Raw genomic sequence first — 19,149 nt, 5'->3', positions numbered from 1 at the left:
AGGAAAGGAGGCGGTGATGTCATTTATTTTGGGCTTTCTAGAAATCCCGGAACCTGGAGTTTTTTTGTAAATGTCATTTAAATCCGTGAAAATGATAAAGTTCACTTTTAATTTGAAACGCCTTCATTGATAAACAATGTAACAGGTTGATTTGATCAGATCATTGATCAGATTATTGTAGTGTGACTGAGTCACAGTTAAAATCTCTTTCCTTGATCATCATCATCATCATCATCATCATCACTGTAAAGCGTGACAGAGTTAGATGATGTAGATATGATGTAATAACGCGTCCACAGAGCGTCCTGCTTTAATACAGAGGGATGTTTACAGTGAAACACAACTATTAATTTCTATAATACACAGTTTTAAATATAAATAGTTTAAAACGACCTGAGCTGAGCCTCATTAAAATATGTGCGGGAACAGTTTGTGTTCCATCTCATCTGCATATGACAGCATGTTTCACTCTGTAGTGGATCAAACTGTGACTTTACATTGGACATAATATGAAAATAGTTGAATCACTGTGACCAACGTGGACAGAAGTCTGTGTCTGTCACAGTTTTAGTTAATCACACAGCAGCAGCTGAGTGATCACAGCTGCTGCTGTGCGACGCACGAGTCCTTGTGGCTTCAAATGTAACTAAGTCCATATTTCTAGTGCAATATAATGTTTCACCTTATGGGGGCGCTGCACTTATTCCAGGGTTAGAAGAACGTAAGAGGAAAAGGACTTACGTACACCGGAGAATGTGCGTAAAGCCAGAACGCCCACATTTCAGGGTTGCTCCACCCACAGTGCGTAACTGGGATGAAGGCTTGCAGCGACTGACTTAAGTACAGGAGGAGAATAGCACACAGTCAGAAACAGTGCCGCTGCGTGGCTTTTTGGACTTACGCACATGGGAGAATAGAGCCCTAAGAAAGCATGAACCGTTGTGTAAATGACCAAATAATTCAGTTGCAGATATTTGCTTAAATCACACAATGGCTATCATTTTTAACCTCCAAGTACTGAAAAAACAGACACATTTTCCTGAAATATTTGCACCATATTTCTCCAAATTGAATAAAAACTGGTCACAAAATCAAGAAAAGTTTAAAGTGAAGTTCCTGCAGAGACTGAAATCTATCAAACTCTGGTACATTAATGTGGAAATGACTCGTTTTCCTGCCAAAAATATTTGAGTCCTGAACTAAAATGACTTTTACCATTGGTTTGAAATGAAAAACATAGCAAATAATCAAAATAAGTAAAAATGAGGTAAAGATAGTAAAGAAAACTATTTCCATCCACCCTGAAAAAAACTGAAGGCTAAAACTCAAACTATTTCATTTCTTTCTCTTCTTTAACATTTAATAGCTTCAGTTTTTATTCATGAAGTCAAACACGTGGGAGCTTCTCGTCACTTTTTAAAGGTCAAATAAAGAGATAAATAGATCACTATTAGAGAACGAGTCTGAGCAGTTATTTTAACACATTTACAATCCTTTTCAGGTGATGAACTTATTAAATTACAATCTTATCTTAGAATAAATGCACTCAGAACCATTAATAAACTGCATCACATTCATCAAACATAGACAAACAATAAAATGAGACAAAAGAACCAAATTATTCTTTATATTATTAAGAATCTTTCCAAGATTTGGATCATGAATACAGATGAATTGAAAAGTGCTGAGTCATTACATCTCCAAACATGAAGACACGTGATATAATTAAGAAATTTACTCATTTAGTGTTTGACTTTTTTATCTTAAAAGTAAAAATACATTATTTTTAGTAGTTTTTTTTTTATGATTGAACTTCAGTTTATCACTGATTGTTTTTATTATTTTATTATTTGTATTGTCGTTAGATTGTTTTTTTTTTTCATTTGATTTGTTTCATAAAAAAGACGTAAATCTGTGAGTTATTGATTAAGGTCAAGAAGCAAAACAAGCGTAAAACCTGTGATTTCTGATAAAACGAACCAATTAAAAATGGATTGATTATTGGATTACAGCACGTATCAAACTCAAGGCTCGTGGGCCAAATTTGGCCCTTTAGAGCATCCAATTTGGTCGGTAGGAGAAAGTAACAATGGAAGAGAAAACATGAATTATTGTGTAAATTATCAAATAATCCAGTTGTAGATATACAGTATATAATTCAGCTATTTGCATTTTTCCTTTGTTTATATCACATAAATGCAGTCATTTTTAATCTCAAATTGTAGAAAAAAACTCAAAATCTTGCTAAATCTTCCATAGAATTCCTGTAAATTACAGATAAATTATTTCTGAAGTGATTTAAAACTATTGCACAATTGATGTTAAAATTGCTCATAAATTCTGCTGCCCACTTCAGATCAAACTGGTCCATATTTGGCTCCTGAACTAAAACTAAAATGAGTTAGACACCTCAGCTCTACAGTATTGATCTATTGATTTACTGACGTATCAGTTCTCTGATCAATCAATGCTGTGTTTGATTGATTTCTGCAGTAAATAGTTCATAAAATCAGGAGTAAAAACAGTGAATAAACTGTGATTAGTCAGAATAATGTAAGTCTGAATTAATCAATGACTCCATGAATCCTTTTATCAGTGAATCAACCAATTAATAATTCACATCTATAATGTGTTACAGAACAGCTTTCATCCTTTCATCTAATATTCACACACACACACACACACACACACACACACACACAGGAGGAAAAACCGCTGAATCAAGGCCATCACACACACTATCAAGATGTGTGTGGAGACAGGACCCTCACACACACACACACACACACACACACAGTGTGTCCCTCACCTCCTCAGATGTCTCTCCGTCTCGTCTGCTTTCTTCTTCTTCTTCTTCTTCTTCTTCTCGTGTGTTCGTCTCCTCTTCTTTCCTCGTGTGTGTTTCTTTCTGAACGTGTGTGTCTGTCTCTCTCTCTCAGCGTGTGTGTGTGTGTGTGTGTGTGTGTTCCTGATGCTGCTGCAGTGGTCCATAAAACACACCCTCTCTGCTGCTCTGTGATTGGCTGCCTGGCCGTGATGACATCACTCTCTTTCATCCCAGCCTCTCTGTCTCTCTCTCCCTGGGGCCCCGCCCTTCTTCTCTACCTCCATCCTCCCCCTTTCTTTCCTCTGTTTCTACGTCTGTGTGTCTGTGTGTGTGTGTGTGTGTGTGTGTGTTTCATCTCCTCACTGGTTAAACTGGACGAGGAAACACTAAATAAACTGGTTTCAGAAAACATTAACTCTGTAGTTGGAATTTTTATGGATTATTTGTGCATTAATATCAGAAAGAATAATGTCTGAGGAATAAAATGTGGTTTATTTTCTTTAATTCAGCAGCTGAAGACGTCACAGACACGGTTAAAAAAAGAATTAAATATGTTAAAAATATTTAAATATGTTAGATAATTACTCGACTGTCAATTGTCATTAAACGTCATGGTTTTTATTTATTTTTATATAAACATTTAAGTTCATTTTCTTTTAAAAAATACTATTTTTTGTTAAAGCTGTCAATGATACGTCTTTAAACAATGTCTGTATAATAATCTTGATAAAACTAAAGATATTAAAGAAAATTGAAGAGAGACTGTTTTCATTGGTAAAATTTTAAATGAATTGGAAAAATGTCCGACATTTAAAATGTTTGTTTATAAAAAATTGTGTTTTGTTTTTTTTTTTTAAACAAATTACAGAAATCTGCATTTGTTTTTTATGCATTTGGTTATTCTACTTTTTAGTCTTATTTTAGTCCTTTTTTAGTTTTAGTCTAGTTTAATTTGACTCAAGTAATTATTATTATTTATTATCAACAATAACTTCTACTTTTATCATTGAGCTTTTAACTTTCCCACAGTTAGTTCTGATTAATTTAAGTCTTTTAAAGCATTTTCAACAAGCATTTAGTCGTAGTTTTAGTCTTGTTTGCATTTAGTTTTAGTCGAGAGGAAACAATTAAGTCATGAAAAATTGCTTTGAATAATTTTAGTCTTTCAAAGCTTTTTTTTGTCTCGTTTCTTATTATTTAATGACAATGTCGTACATTTCAGTCCCAGTTTGTTGTCCTGCTTCAATAAATATTCAAACTGTGACAAAATCCAACAAATGATTTGTTTACTAAAATACTTAAAATGTAGTATTTATTAGTAATAATATGATTATCTATCTAAAACTCATAACTATAACTATAAGAAACGTGTGTCTGTGTGTTTGTGGGGATCGCGTTATCCTGTGACTGACTCTGAAGAGGACAGATGTTGGAACATCTGTAAATAAACAAAGAGGTTCAGATCAATGTAATAAACAGTGGATGATAAATCACCTCCTAAAACAATCAGCAGTTACACTGAACACACACAGAACCTTCTTCTTCTTCTACAGATGGACTTTTTCCTCCATTATCTGATCCACCCTCCATCCTCACTGACAACCTAATCCACTTAGTGTGTGTGTGTGTGTGTGTAATCAATACACACAGAGCATCATCTCCTCTCTGTGTCCTTGTCTCAGTCCTGATTGTCGCTCTTCAGTACAGAATACAGAGTTTGTCGTAAACATGACTCAGCTATCATGACAGGAACACACACACACACACGCACGCGCGCACACATGCACACACACACACACAAAACAAAAAACTCACAAATGAACATAAAAACATACAAAAAAACAAGGTAAAACCGGTATTCGCCAGGCATATGTATTTGGAAAAACAGAAGACTTAAACCGTAAATATGACCTTGAGCGAAGGTCAAGGTCACACATTGAAAGGGAATGTCGTTCAATGGTACCAGTCTGAGCACTGGATCTCAATTTGTGGCCAAGTTATAAGAAAAAAGTTTTTTTTTGTGATGTCATGAACTTTGACCCCTACCAATCTTTTTACTGGTAGGTCGTACAGCTTTGGTCCAATGACACCATAAATAATGGTAGAGATATGGAAAAATTTGGTTTTTGACACTTGACGTGACCTTGACCTTGACATTTTAGCTCCAAAAAAGGTCAACTGCACATCCTTGGCATTAATAATAATAATACATACATACATTTTTATATAGCTCTTTTTTGGACACTGAAAGTCACTTTACAAAATAAATGCATTATTCTTTCACTCCATCTTCCACATTATTGACGCTCTGCTGTGATCAAAGCTGTTCCTCTGTGATCTAAATAATAATAAAGTCTTCTTTTAAACTGACAAAATGAAACAAACGTTTTTACGTCAAATATTTACATTATATATTAATGATTTTATCACTTTAAAATGTAAACTCCCATTTATGTGACCATGTTTCCATATAATTATGCGTCTTTCTTATATTTTACTCATAAAATACATTCCAGGTTATGACAAAAACGTTTTCCTGGTTTTCCATCTCTGGAGTTTAGTCACATTACGTTTGGTTTGAAAATAAAGGATAGAATTAAATTTTTGGAAAATTGTAGAAAATGAAGCTATGTTTTTAAATGAGTTGAAAATATTAACAAACACTGTAAACCTGCTGTTAAAACTTCCATAAATATCGGAATTTAGTTTCTTAAGTGACCTTTGTATTATTATGGCTTTAGTTTTGTTTTTGTCAGTTTAAAATTGTATGACAACCCATTGAGAGCTTTACCGCCCCCTAGTGGCTGACAAATGTCGGACGACCTGGCAGGAAAACTTCCTCAGATTTTGCCCATAAATCCACAAACATTTATAAATATTATTATGTGATGCACAGTCATTTTTCCATCAGCAGAATAACAGGAGCAGCCAATGAACACGTGTTCTTCCTCCTTTAGATATATTTATTATTTTTTTGTCCATTTAATTGTATGTAATACATAAATAAATGGGTTTAAATAAAATAAATCAGCAAACAATAAATAAACGACAAAGACACGCCCCCTTTACTTAGACTGACTGAAGGAACAGGAGCTGGGTTGCCAGGTTGGCTCTAGAGTGTCTGTAAAATACAGGTAGAATTAGCAGCTCTATTTAAATTAACTTGTATCTAATGTTTGTGACAGCAACACTTTGTTGAAACATAGATCATGGACTCATTAAATAAACACTTTAAAGTGTTTGAAATGCTAAATGAGCCTCTGTTGGGTTAGCTTTAGCAGCACATGCTACATACCTGAGCTAACACCAGGAAGTGACTTTGTTACTTTGCCAATATGATTTTGGATTCTTTATAAATGACTTCCTGTTTCTTTAAAATACCAATAAAAATTCCCATAAAATTATAATCTTACCGTCAGATTGGACTAAAGTTGATCGCAACAGCTTCTTCTTCTTCTTCTTCAGGTTAATGTGTGCGGTGCGCAAACGGCCGAAGGAGCTTTAGCGCTGCCTTCTGCTGAGAAGTGGGAGGAGCTTCCCTTCTCTCTGCTACAGTTCACTGACGTCACTTCCAGCTTGAAGTACAGCATGTATGTGGAGATGTCATGGCGAAAAATAATAATTCTGTTGTACAAAATTATTTTCTTAAACCAAAACTGCTGCGTGTCTGGACTTCGTAAAGGAGCCGACGTCGTCTTCACAGATACAGCAGGACGTGTATCAGCAGCTGCTGGGATGGAGAGAACCAGCTGTCCTCAGTGCAGACAGACGTTCACAGAACACTCAGTAACTACTGTACTTACTGTAACTAAAAAAACAAGCAGCATCATTTTGATCATTGTTGTCATTTTGTACATTTTTATTTCATTTTGTTTCTTTGTCATTTAGTGTATTTTTCCCGTCACTATATATTTTTATTTTCTGTTGTGTTGTTTTGTGTTTACACTTTGGTGTCATTTTGTATATTTTTATTATGTATGTTTTTTTGTAATTTTGTATATTTTTATGTCAATGCTCGTGTTATGGGAGAGTCAGTTAGTGCATTTTCATTTGGCGGCCGCACAAAATTAGGCCGAGGGCCGTATGTGGACCCCGGGCCCCCAGTTGCCCATGTCTGATGTTAAGGATCAAAAGTCATCAGTCATCATTCATCTATGGCGCCACCTACAGACTTTAATGTCTATATTCATATATTTATACATATTATGCAGGATACATGTCATAAACCTTTCACAATAAGAGTATATATATACGTTGGTTCCGTGTGTGCAGATGCTTTTACAGCATCGGGGACGTTAGAGGAAGAACATGGAAACAAAGCATTAAATCCGTCGTGCAGATAACTTTGGTTTGGAGAACCTGCAAGTCCCAGAGTTTGTGCTCATTCATTAGAAGCGCGTCAGGTGACGTCCAATCAGCAGGAAGTGGTTCTCAAACATGGGTCCAGGCTTTAGCGTTTGGGTGGAGACGAGAAGAAGCATTCTGAGCGTCAGAAGGTAAACGAGGGTTTGTGTTGTGCCGTCAAACACTGATCGATCTATTGCTAAGATTTGTTCACAGCTTCACCTCAAACACACAAAAACACCTGAAAATCTAACACTCACCGAAAAACCTTCAAAACAGGAGAATTTCAGAATAAAACTCCCTAGAAACGTCACAATACCGTGTGGTGTTTGGCTCAGGAGACAGAAGCACGGTTACTGTTAGCATCAGGATTACAACACTGTGCGTCGCCATGGAGACAACGTTTTCTCTGATATTAACCCAGAAACGTTTGGAAGATACATTCGCGTTAAACCATAAAAATGACTTAATCAAGCATAAAATTACGACCAACGATGGAAAACCAACATCAAATATTCTCACTTAGCAGATGGCGTTAGCGTGCGCCTTTGAACACTGCACTGCGACTAATGTGTGGAGGCAGCCAATGGCGGCTCAGCACAGCAGCAGATGATGTGTGCGGACATTTTGATTGGTCAGTAAACCCGTGATCCCGACTCTGGGGGCGTGTCCTGGATGTGAACATGGCCACGCCCCTGGCCTCTACCTACGACACATTTAACCTCTAAAAAGATCAAAGGTTTATGGTACGTATTAAAGAGAGAGAGGTGCTGACTCGGCAAAACAGATCTGACATTAAATTATGACTAATTATAAAAAGGACGCGAAAAACTGCAGAAACGACAATTCCAGCAACTTCATTTTATCGTCTTCTTTGAAATAATACGTTGAGGTTTAAACTTTTTTCTAAAGAAAGCATCAAAGCATCTACTGATCGTCCGCTCATGAAGACACATCAAAGCAATCAGTAGATACATGTACCTCTGAGGAAGACTGACAGTTGGCAGTCGAAACATGTCAGGAGATCAATGGAAATTTCCTGAAAAAAGTTAAAAACTCAATGTATTATTGCAGAAGTGACAGAGAATGTGTAACTCCATAATAATAATAATAATAATAATAATAGTAACAATAATCCTCGTCGTCATCATTGATCACGTGATAACGATGTGAGACACTTAGGCCCCATTAACACAACATTTTCTAGTATAAACACTAAAGTTTCGTTGCGTTTTGGCTGTCCGTTTCCACAACGGCATTAAACATTAACAATGTGGCCGCCATTTTGTATTTTATGACTTGTGTTTAGAGGACGTGGCTGATTATTTTGGTTCTTTGATAAATCACACCTCCATCTATTGGCCTGGCATGTTTACTACATGGTTTCTGATGTTTCCAGCGGTCTCATGTAAACAGAGATCGTTTAGAAAACGTTGCCGTGTGAATGAGGAACTTTTTGGAAACAAAAAGGGAAACAGAAGTAAACGTTGTCATGGAAACGGGGCCTGAGTCTGAAGTGAGAAACGTTTGCAGGATACATTCAAGTTCAAAAGTGGAAAGAGCGAAGCTTCAAAGTACTTCTACACACAGATCAGATGGTGAGATACTGATAAAACCCTGTTGCTATGGCGACCACGTTTCTCCATAATAAAATTTAAAACGTGAAATGTTTGAGGTGTGAAACGCCGTCGGCCCTCACTCAGGAGGTTAAAACACAAACAAAAAGAATAAATAAACAAAGTTGTGGATGATCTAATGCATACAAACATGTTTCTGTTCATATATTTATAAATAAAGTCGACCACGCACATGCAGAGGAGTCCGTACGCCACAGCGCTCCACCATGTAAACAAACAAAGTGTGTCTGATCTCACTATGAGTCCCGTCAGACGTCGTTTCCTTCCCTTTATTTATTAATTTCCTCCAATCGGACGCAGCGACACCTCATCCCTGCTCAGAGCGACTTACATGTTCTCCACAGTAAACTTTGCCTTTTTAATGGAAGACGCGTCCTTCAGTCGTCCGTCATGTCACCGCCGCCTCTGATTGGTTATTGCCTTTTGTTCATGCACACGCCTTCTGTCCTCCGTGATGTCACAATGGCAGACCGGCCTTCAAATGATGCAAGTGTCAGACTCCACCTCCCAGTGATGTCAGAATAGCAGGCTCCGCCTCTTGCTCGGGCTGTTTGCTGCAAAATAGTTTCATTTCACATTTACTTACTACGGATAACGACAAATTTAAGAAAACATTCAAACAAAAGCACAAAAACGACAACACTGCTGGAAGCGAAACGCACACAGCAAAAAACATCACATTACGAAACAAAAGCCGAAGCTGATTTCACAGGCTGACGACAGCACATGCTCAGAAATGTTGGCTTTACTTTAATTTTTCTCCTAAACTACAAACATTTGACCATACATTGTTTGGTTCTCTAATATCCGATTTAAATCAACTTGTTTTATATAATGCCCCTCGGGCTTTAATAAGATTGGCATGAAATTGAAAATGTCCTCCTGTCACACTTCTAATCCCCGCCAGGGGGCGCGCCCCACACTTTGAGAAGCACTGCTGTAACCATAAAGGTGCGTTCACACCCAACCTGACTTCAGCAACTCTGGTCGCTGAAATTTATAAAACCCCTCATTTTTAATTTGTTAATTTTCTACTTTGTCTTTAAAGTACTGTACCCACATTTGAGAAACACTGCTTTTAAGGGCCGTATTTGGCCCCCGGGCCTTGAGTTTCACACATGTTCCACCAGGATTCCAAAAACTAATGGCTACACGTTCTTACGTTGGTGGATAGGAATGTAACAGAAATTTGTATCACGAAATACAAAAATGACGATATAAAATTCAAAGGTGCACGAAATAAAATAAAATGTTTTAAAAAAGCGCAGGGGGACGATGACATCTGACCCTCCTACTTCCCGTAGACGTCGCAATGTTTACAACATGGAGGACCACGCGGACGCTCCATACAGAGATGTCTAGAAAAAAAAGGCTAAAACTGACGGCGAGTTGTCGTCAATGTCGTGCGTCTGTGTTAATTTCCACCGCGTCCGCTGCGGTGAGCATCTGCTCCTTCCCAGCTGTGACCTTTAACTGCGTTCTCACGTGATTACTGTCTCGTGACGTCACAGTTGTCCAACCGGAGTGCACCGTGACGTACTCGGTGTGGATTAACGAACGACGAACAGCGGAGCAAAACCGGATCTGTGCCGTGGTGCCGAGAAGACGCATCCAGTGGAAACCCACAACGTGTGCGTGGATTGACCGTATTCCAACACGTGACACTAAAGTTGTTTTAAGCAGAGGTTTATGTTACTCGTTCTGTATTGACTGAGTTTGAAATGCAGCTTTGTCTTCTTGTGACAACAGAAGAAATTTGGCCAAAAAATAATCCATAGAATCTTCAATATGTTTAAAAAAAATAATTAATAAAGAAGACGTTGAGAAAAGAAAAACATAAAACAAGACAAACCAGAAATAACAACATAAAAAATGTGTGTGTGTGTGTGTGTCGTTACCTGGATCCACAGGGACCGGCTCTCTGCTCGCCTCCTTCTCCAGATGAATCTCAGATAGGCTGAAGATGGATGTGGCTGCAACCAGAGAGGGAGGCGGAGTTAATGTTTGAAAAGAGGCGGGGCTAAAAACATTAGGACTTACTGTCAGGGAGGGAGAGAACTTTGTTCCCCAGGCTGCTAAAGTAAGGATGTTTCATGGCTTCATCGGCTGAAATCCTTTTCTTTCCTTCAAACTAAAAGACAAAAGATTGTTTACAACCTTCGCCTCAGAGTGGGTGGAGCTACAATACGTTTACTGACCTGCAGGAACTTTGACAACAGCTGCACTCCTTCACTGCTCAGCCTGAACACACACACACACACACCAGTATATTATGACAACCTACATTTTAAATGAGGGCTCCTCAACTGGTGGGTCTGGACCCATAAGTGGACAATGTACAATTGGCTTTCAAAAAGGTCTATTAAAAGATTCTACTACTTTTATTTTGAAGGGGACTTATTCAGCCTTAGAGTGTTGTATTAGTTATTTCCTCTTATCGGTTCAAATCATTTTAATGGAGCGTTCATTCACTGTGACGTTAACACACACATCTACAGCGGTGCGTTCAGGTACCTGGGGGTGTGGTTACCCAGCCGTTCCGCTCTGTACTGAGGGTAATTAAACGCCACAAACTCAGAGTTAGACGTGACGCCGGGCCAGCTCTGCTCAGTGGGCGTGCCTGTAAACAAAGTGTAAACAAAGAAAGTAAATAGAGTGCAGACAAAATGTAAACAAAGTGTAAACAAAGCATAAACAATGTAAACAGAGGCTCTGTAATAACGTGTTTTTTTACCCAGAAGTTTGAAAATGAAGTGAAGCTCCTCCTCCACAGTAGAACCAGGAAACAGAGGACGACCTGTAGACATCTCATAGAAGATACAACCCACACCCCTATGGACAGAAGGAGGGACAGCGGTCAGCTGTGTGTGTGTGTGTGTGTGTGTGTGTGTGTGTGTGTGTGAGAGAGAGCACTGACCACATGTCAATGTGTGTGGAGTAGTCGGTGCTGCCCAGCAGGATATCAGGAGGTCGATACCATAGAGTCACAACCTCATTAGAGTATGTCTTAGTGGGAATGGACTTAGCCCTGGCCAGACCTGACACACACACACACGCACACACACACACACAAAGGGCAGATGGACAGAACAACAAATGGTTAGATTGATGGATGAATAGTTGAAGGAGCAGTTGTTTGGTAAACGGTTGGATGTGCGCTTGATTGGATAAACAATTGGTTGAGCAGTTAGTTGGATAAATGGTTGGATGAGTGGTTGGATGATCACACACAAACTGACCAAAGTCAGCTAGTTTCAGTTCTCCTCTCTCGTTGATCAGCAGGTTCTGAGGTTTCAGGTCTCGATGCAGAACTTTCCTACGGTGACAGTAACACAGACCTCGGAGCAGCTGGAACAGGAAGAGCTGGACACAGAGAGGAGGGTCAGAGGTCAAAGGTCAGAGGGTCAAACACAACCTGCAGATGCTCACCTTGACGTTGTGCACGTGGATCACATTTCCATAGTCGTCCAAATACTGTTTGAGATCTTTGTCCTGATGAAAAAACGCACGCACACACATTATAACGTATGGGTCAGTGTGTGTGTGTGTGTGTGTGTGTGTGTGTGTTCCTCACCAGGTACTCAAACACTAGCGTGAGCGACTTCTGCGTGTGGATGATGTCGTGCAGCGTGACGATGTTAGCATGTTTCAGATCCTTCAGCAGAGACACTAATGAGAACACAATGCTCTGAGTCAAGTGGTGATCAGGCTAAGTGGTGACTTCCTGCAGAGCAGAATCAGCACTCCAATGCTAATGCTAACCTTCTCTGATGGCCGTGCACGGAGCTCCTTCCTCGTGTTCCAGTCTGATTTCCTTCAGAGCCACCAGGTTCTCCGTCAGTTTGCTGCGACCTTTGTACACGGTAGCGTACGTCCCCTGAAAGTGGTTACGACACAGGTTACGACCTACAACAACCCTGGAAACTGAATAACCAGCGTGAGCTCAGGTGACCTCTCACCTCTCCCAGTTTGTCCAGTTTGATGTATGTCTCCAGCTTCCCAAAACCAATCTCTGACTGTAGAGACACACATTAAGGTCAGAACTAATATAAATCAGTATGAACCAAAATGAACCAGTATGAACCAGTGTAAACCAGAATTAACCAGTACAAACTAGTATAAACCAGTACAAACTAGTATAAACCAGTACAAACCAGAATGACAGTATAAACCTGTATAAACCAGTACCAGAGACACTCTCCGTAGCCGTCTGCTGATTGGCTGATCAAACAGAGCTGGACCAATCACGTTGAACTTCTCCAGATAATCTTCAGGGAGACGAATGTCGGCCGGTAGAGAGAGACGTTTGTTTATGTCCTGATCAACGTAAACAAATAAACAAACAACATGACAGTTAACGCTGTAAAACAAACAAACAATTACCAAAACAAATATCAAGACTAAACACAAAACAGAAAAACCCAAACAAACCAGAGTAAACAATAACAAATATAAACAAGTGTTGACCTCAGTGCAGATCTTCCTGTTCCTCAGACGGACTCTGACTGGACTGTGAACATCATCAGAGGAGGAGGGGGGGTCACTCTCTCCATCTGAACTCATCTTTATGTCCTCATGGACGATCTCTGGAACACACACACACACACACACACACACACACACACACACACACACACACACACACACACACACACACACACACACACACACACACACACACACACACACACACACACACACACACACACACACACACACACACACACACACACACACACACACACACACACACACACGTGTTTTTCATCCTATGGATTAATATTGATCATCATTAACAGTGTCATCACTTCCTGTCTGTGTTCTTTTCTTCCTGGATTATGGATTCTAATTCTTCATATTTTTAAAGAATTATTCCTCACTAGTGACGTAAGTTGCTAATTGTGATTGGTCTGACGCTGCTAACTCCGCCCCCTGTCACAGGAGTGTGCACGGAGCCAGGCTGAAATCATATACAGTATATATAGATATAGTGATCCATCTTCATAGTACAGGCCCTCTGTGATCACGGAAAACAGACAGAAATAGAAATATTGTTAATGATATTATTGTAATGAATATGACACAAACTAAACTCTCACCAACATGTTTATATTATAAGCTTATCTCATAAACAGGTGGTTTAATGTCTAAAGTATAACAAAAACAGACGAACATGTCAAATCCAGAGTGATTTCAGTGAAATTCTACAGAAGAGAATAACTAAAATTATTGATAATATGCAACTGTATTATTTATATAATGTATGTTTTTTGTGTATTTTCGTATGTTTCTGGAGTCATTTTGTGCGTTTACTTTTGTTCATCTCTTTGTTTCTGATGGTCACCAGTTACACACACAACATTTTCCTTCTTTACACCGTGAGAAAAAGAACCAAGTGTTGTGTTGAGGTGAAGTGTGTGTGAAGCTGTGACTGGACGCCCCCTGGGTGGGGGGGTTAGTCACATGGTGTCAGTACCCAGCCTGGTGCTGTGGTTCAGGTAGGAGCTGAGGCTCCGCCCCAAACGGCGAGGTTTCCTCAGAGAGGAGCTGTAGGACTGCAGTAGGGCCTGAACCGATGAGGAAGAGGAGCGCACCTTCATCCCTCCCACTGGGCGGAGGGATCCCACTTCTGATGCGGGGGGAGGGATGAATGGGTGAGGGGGAGGAGTTAAGGAGTACAAGGGCAAGATAAATCAAAGTGGGAGGAGTGAGGGGTGTGGATTGGTTGATATACAAAACAAAAGAGGGAGAAAAAAAACAGGGTTAAAGAAAATCAGGGAATTTGATTTGTTGATTGACAACCAATCAGAATCACCAAAGATACAACCAACCAATCAGAATAGAGGGAGGTGCCCGTGTTGGGGGTGTGGCTAAACTCGACAATATCCACTCACCTGAGTCACTGTGTGATGTCACATCCTGAGAGACGCTGTCATTGGTCGGCCTGTCTTCAGCCCCTCCCCCGGCCCCGCCCCTCCCCAGGGTGATTGACAGCTGGCGCTTGATCTTCCTCATCCTCTCCATGAGGGGGGGCCGAGGGGGGCGGGACCCTGCGGTGGGCGTGGCCTCCAGCCTGGAGAGCACACCTGGACAGGTGGGTATCATCATCATCAAACATACTCTTCCTCATACATGAGCATCAGCATCATCACTTTGACCTGCTCTAATCTCACTCTAACCACGTGACAGCTGTAAACAGGTAACCTACCTGACGGTCCTGTGACGTCACAGCCGCCAGGTATCACAGTGTTTGTCTATCTCCAGTGTGTCAGCGGCTCCGTCTAATTCCTGCACTGTTATAAATAGCAGCGGAGGCGGGGCCGCTCCGTTAAACGCCTCCGCTCTCAAACTAAACCCTCACACACACACATACGGAGGTCACACACCGAGAACCGGTCCCACTCACCGGGAGGCTCGGTCCCGGCCGGCCCGGAGGATCCTGCGGCTCGGTTCAGTCTGACGGACTCTCTTCTTCCTCCCAGTAATCTGCAGCCATGTTGCTGCTAAGCTCCGCCCTCCCGGTGCGTACCGACGGAAGCGCTCAGCGCACCGCTGGTGACGTCACCAAACGTCTCCGCTTTCAATATATATATTTTTAATAATTTTAATTAATTGAATAAGTATGTACGAAGCTCGTTCCCGCCAGTAAAAAATAAATAAAAACGAGGAAAAATAAAACAATATTTAAATATAAATTCTAAGTCACAATTATGAGATTTTTTATTATTTTGTTTTGTTTTTCTAGCAGAAACGGGCTTCCATAAGTATGAGACATTTAATATTAACAATATTAATCTATTTCATTTTTTATTTCAATTTAAATAATGTATTTTTAAATTCATTATTTAAAAAAATGTCAACTAATTGCATTAACAATATTTCTACATCTAGAAACTCATAAGAAAAAAAGTCTGATTTCAATAAATAGTATATTTTAGTTAACACTGAAAAACACTAAAGATAACTCCGTACATTACTGCCCCTAACTGTTAGAGGTGAGATTACATCGTGTTATGACAAATTCCCTTCAAAATTAATGCACAAAGAAGTCAATAGTTCTAAAATAACTCTGAGCTTTATTTTGAAGGAGTTTCCTGGCAGTGGATCAGTGTTGAAGCAGCAGCTGAGGATTAGGAGGATGATTGGCTGGAAGTGGATTTAAAGGATTAAAGTTTCATTTCTGCAGCTCACACTCAGGAGTCAGAGTGAAATCATCAGCACACACACACACACACACAAGAAAAAAACATAAAATTTACCCAAAACACAATGTAAATGGTTAACAGTTAGCGTTAGCTGTGTGTACTAACACACAGCAACCAACAGGATTCACTGTGAGGTAATAAATGTATTTATTTAATTCTAGCATTTTCTAATAAATCCTGTCAAATGTTTATAACGTTGTTGTAAACAAACAATAAGGTAAATAACAATAAACAAAGCAGTCATAATTTCATCCATAATATTAATGAACAACAATCACGATTGGCTGGAGTTAAAGATTTTAGCCAGCAGCGACACATTTGATTGGCTCTTCTCCTGCAGGAGGCGGGACTTCTCCAGCTCCTTCTTCTTCCTCTTCTTCATCTGAATCTCTTCCTCCGTCCGACGCTGAGTGAAGTCCCAGTTTTTCTCCTCCACCTGAGACACACGCACACGTCTGTTTAGAAATACACACATTTGTATAGGTGTGTGTGTGTGCGCTAGGCTGGGAGTTTACCGGTTCTCCTGCTCTCTCCTTCCTCTTCTTCACTCTCTCCATACGTGCACTCTTCTCCACGTTGTCTAAATAAAAGTTACTTTCCTTCTTGACCTGAGAAACCTCCGTACGGAGTCTCTGATTGAGAACCGTCTGCTCATAAACCAGACGCTCGTTCAGGTGAGACCACTGGAACCTGTGCAGGTACTACACACACACACACACACACACACACACACACACACACACACACACACACAGTCTGTTAGTGTTAGACACTAACAGACAGACACAGACCCTCTCAGACAATCACAGACTTTGATACTCCACAAGTCGGCGTAGTGGCGTTGGCGTTTCCTGGAACCCATCGGCGTGTTGTGGAGCGATGCCGCGACTTTCTTAGCGATGCGTTTGTCTCTAAACTCCACCCATCCCTCAGTGAAGTCACAGCGACGCACGCCCTGCTTCTGCTTCTTCCTCCTCACCTGTCGATCTGACCAATCAGGAGCCAGCACACGCCATGACATCATCAACCAAACATGCACCAATCAGGAGCTCACAAAGGTTTATAACGATAGACTTAAATATTGTTTAATAAAGCTTTGGTGTGGTTGTGTATTTGTTGTGTGTTTATCGTGCATTTGTTGTGCATATGTGTGTTTGTTGTGTGTCTGTGTTAGTTGTGTGTGTTTTTACCTTCAGGCTGTAAGAAGATGCGTCCTATCTCTCCGTACGCTGACAACATGTTCCTCAGGTGTTTGGGGCGGAGCCTAGGAGGAATGTGACCCAGGTACAGGATTCCTGGGATGCATTTTTTGTCGCCACACCGCGCCTTCGACTCTTTTTCTGTCTTTTCCTTCCCTTCATCCTCTTCTCCGTCTCCTCCCTCCTTGTTTTGTCGCTCTTCTTCTTCATCTTCTTTGTCGTCGTCATGGAGACGCTGGATTTCTTCCTCTTCCTCCACTGACTTTTCTTCTTCCTTGGGTGACATCATCTCCTGCTCTTCCTCTCTTCTCTCCATTCCTTTTCCAGTAGAAAAGCACAATTCATCATTTAATAGACATTATAAATAATACAATAAAATAATGTGATCATATTTAAAAAAAATGTATAAATGTTAAATAATAAATACATTTAATTACAAATGAAAAAGAAAACTTGATTTGAATGAAATAATGAACATTATCTAATAGATAACACTCCAATAAAACAACACCAAAACTGAATCTTAGTTTTTCTTGTTTTGATATTGATAGAATAAAAAAGTAAAAAAATATTAGCAGCTGTAACAGAACTAACTAAATAAACAAAACAGGAATTAATAAACAAAGTTCCAACACTAAAACATTAAAGTCTAAACCTCAGACTTGATTGTTTTGGAGATAAAACTATAAACACATTTTTAAATATATTATTTTATTTAAAACCACAGAAACATTAGGAGAAAACCATAAAGGTCACTGAAAATCGGCCGCCATAACTTAATATAGCAAAAATAACAAAGAATGCTTCAAAATAACACAAAGAAATAATTTATTGTACAATTATTTCGGAATATTTTTCAGATAAAACTAAATTGAAAATAAAAAAGGCTATCTTACATAAACATATTTTGTTTATTATTTATAATAAATCTTTACTTTCAAACTAAACCCAATAAGAGAAAACTCAAGTTTAAGTAACACATCACACAAAAAAACAAAGAAATTTACAGGTTAATCAAGACAACAGCATTTAAAGGAGAATATTTCAAAACATTTACGAAAACAAAAATAAAAACATAGTAAAATTTCTATTACAAAGCTAAACGTACTTTAAGAACTGTCTGTAGATGTGCGTTAATAATCGTTCGTTTTTATTTTACGGAACAAACCGAATTCTTTCATTAAAATTTCTCTAAAACGGTTTAAAACTCACACAAATTAAAAATATGACCAAATATGAAGTAAAACAGAAAAAAAACAACCTGTCTGTGCGGTAAGACGTTTATAAACAGTAAACACACCTCAGCTGAAAAGATTCTCGCGTGTCGCGGTTTGAGCGTCGCATATAAATGGCGTCACATGGGAAACACTATCTTTTTTCAAAATAAAAGTTTTTTTTTTTTTTTTCTTTAATAAACAAAAAAAAAAATACAGGTATTTATTTTGTTTGTAGAATCACACACGTTTTTTGTTTTTGCTTTGTTTCAAAGACTTTTGAATTAAATTCTTATGAATTAATATTTAAAATTAAATATTAACATTGTTATCGTAATGTATCTTTAAATAAACTACATTGTCATGGAAAAGTGTGATTGTTAGAAGGGCTTTTAATAATCACACATTTTGAATAATAGTGTTGACTTCAGAAAAAAGTAAAAGTAATAACTTAAAAACAATAGGGTTTAAGACAGAAAATCTAGATTTATGAGGTTCTTAAATACATTTAACCATAACCCACAAGAGAATACCTATTCCAACAAAAGGTATTACTATAAATTACAAAACTCCTGCACTGAAAAAACAAAATTGAATATTTTATGTCGACACTGAAACTAATTTGAAGTCAAATATATTTTAGCCCTGACGTCACATCTTTATCTTTTTAGTTATGTTGCTTGGATTTTTTTCTTTTTCTCCGAGATACTTTTACAATAAATC

At 38.9% G+C, this 19,149-nt stretch overlaps 3 protein-coding genes across 5 annotated transcripts in view; all 3 read right to left on the bottom strand.

Annotated features, from left to right (window-relative positions):
- The window catches only part of LOC114467131 (neural cell adhesion molecule L1.1-like), a 44,845-nt gene extending 41,806 nt beyond the window's left edge, over nt 1-3,039 (bottom strand). The window contains 1 exon segment of the mRNA XM_028453204.1: nt 2,810-3,039. The gene's annotated coding sequence lies outside the window, so the exon portion shown is untranslated.
- A 3,935-nt stretch (nt 3,040-6,974) lies between these two features.
- On the bottom strand, nt 6,975-15,341 carry cdk16 (cyclin dependent kinase 16). The gene is made up of 17 exons (XM_028453026.1): nt 15,215-15,341; nt 14,703-14,894; nt 14,285-14,437; nt 13,276-13,394; nt 12,997-13,125; nt 12,768-12,824; nt 12,571-12,685; nt 12,383-12,477; nt 12,238-12,300; nt 12,048-12,171; nt 11,726-11,846; nt 11,543-11,640; nt 11,323-11,428; nt 11,007-11,049; nt 10,849-10,939; nt 10,707-10,781; nt 6,975-9,362 (listed from the first exon to the last, which is right to left on the bottom strand). The coding sequence occupies exons 2-17, from the start codon at nt 14,830-14,832 to the stop codon at nt 9,325-9,327; spliced, it is 1,557 nt and encodes a 518-aa protein (XP_028308827.1). The 5' UTR covers nt 14,833-14,894; nt 15,215-15,341; the 3' UTR covers nt 6,975-9,324.
- Nucleotides 15,342-15,863: 522 nt separating this feature from the next.
- abt1 (activator of basal transcription 1) lies at nt 15,864-18,585 on the bottom strand. 3 transcript variants are annotated; one of them, XM_028453028.1, is made up of 5 exons: nt 18,513-18,585; nt 17,204-17,530; nt 16,825-17,000; nt 16,529-16,714; nt 15,864-16,449 (listed from the first exon to the last, which is right to left on the bottom strand). In XM_028453028.1, the coding sequence occupies exons 2-5, from the start codon at nt 17,526-17,528 to the stop codon at nt 16,288-16,290; spliced, it is 849 nt and encodes a 282-aa protein (XP_028308829.1). In that variant the 5' UTR covers nt 17,529-17,530; nt 18,513-18,585; the 3' UTR covers nt 15,864-16,287. The 3 variants fall into 3 exon arrangements, with proteins under 3 accessions (XP_028308829.1, XP_028308830.1, XP_028308831.1); XM_028453029.1 differs by having other exon boundaries at nt 18,474-18,550; XM_028453030.1 differs by lacking the exon at nt 18,513-18,585 and adding an exon at nt 18,321-18,437.
- Nucleotides 18,586-19,149: the final 564 nt, after the last annotated feature.

The sequence above is a fragment of the Gouania willdenowi genome, chromosome 7 (genome assembly GCF_900634775.1).
Source record: "Gouania willdenowi chromosome 7, fGouWil2.1, whole genome shotgun sequence".
NCBI lineage: Eukaryota > Metazoa > Chordata > Actinopteri > Blenniiformes > Gobiesocidae > Gouania > Gouania willdenowi.
The sequence above is the reverse complement of the archived record's forward strand: the minus strand, read 5'-3'. Positions and strand labels throughout refer to the sequence as shown.

Bases quoted from the DNA above. Each gene is read 5' to 3' on its own strand.
- abt1 (XM_028453028.1), bottom strand. From the start codon at position 17,528: ATGGAGAGAAGAGAGGAAGAGCAGGAGATGATGTCACCCAAGGAAGAA. The intron at 16,715-16,824 runs GTCTGTGATTGT...GTGTGTGTGTAG, and splicing joins CCGACTTGTGGAGTATCAAA to TACCTGCACAGGTTCCAGTG. The intron at 16,450-16,528 runs GTAAACTCCCAG...CGTGTGTCTCAG, and splicing joins AGGAGAGAGCAGGAGAACCG to GTGGAGGAGAAAAACTGGGA.
- cdk16 (XM_028453026.1), bottom strand. From the start codon at position 14,832: ATGGAGAGGATGAGGAAGATCAAGCGCCAGCTGTCAATCACCCTGGGG. The intron at 12,686-12,767 runs GTGAGAGGTCAC...AACCACTTTCAG, and splicing joins AACTGGACAAACTGGGAGAG to GGGACGTACGCTACCGTGTA. The intron at 11,847-12,047 runs GTCAGTTTGTGT...TGTGTGTGTCAG, and splicing joins ACTGAAACTAGCTGACTTTG to GTCTGGCCAGGGCTAAGTCC.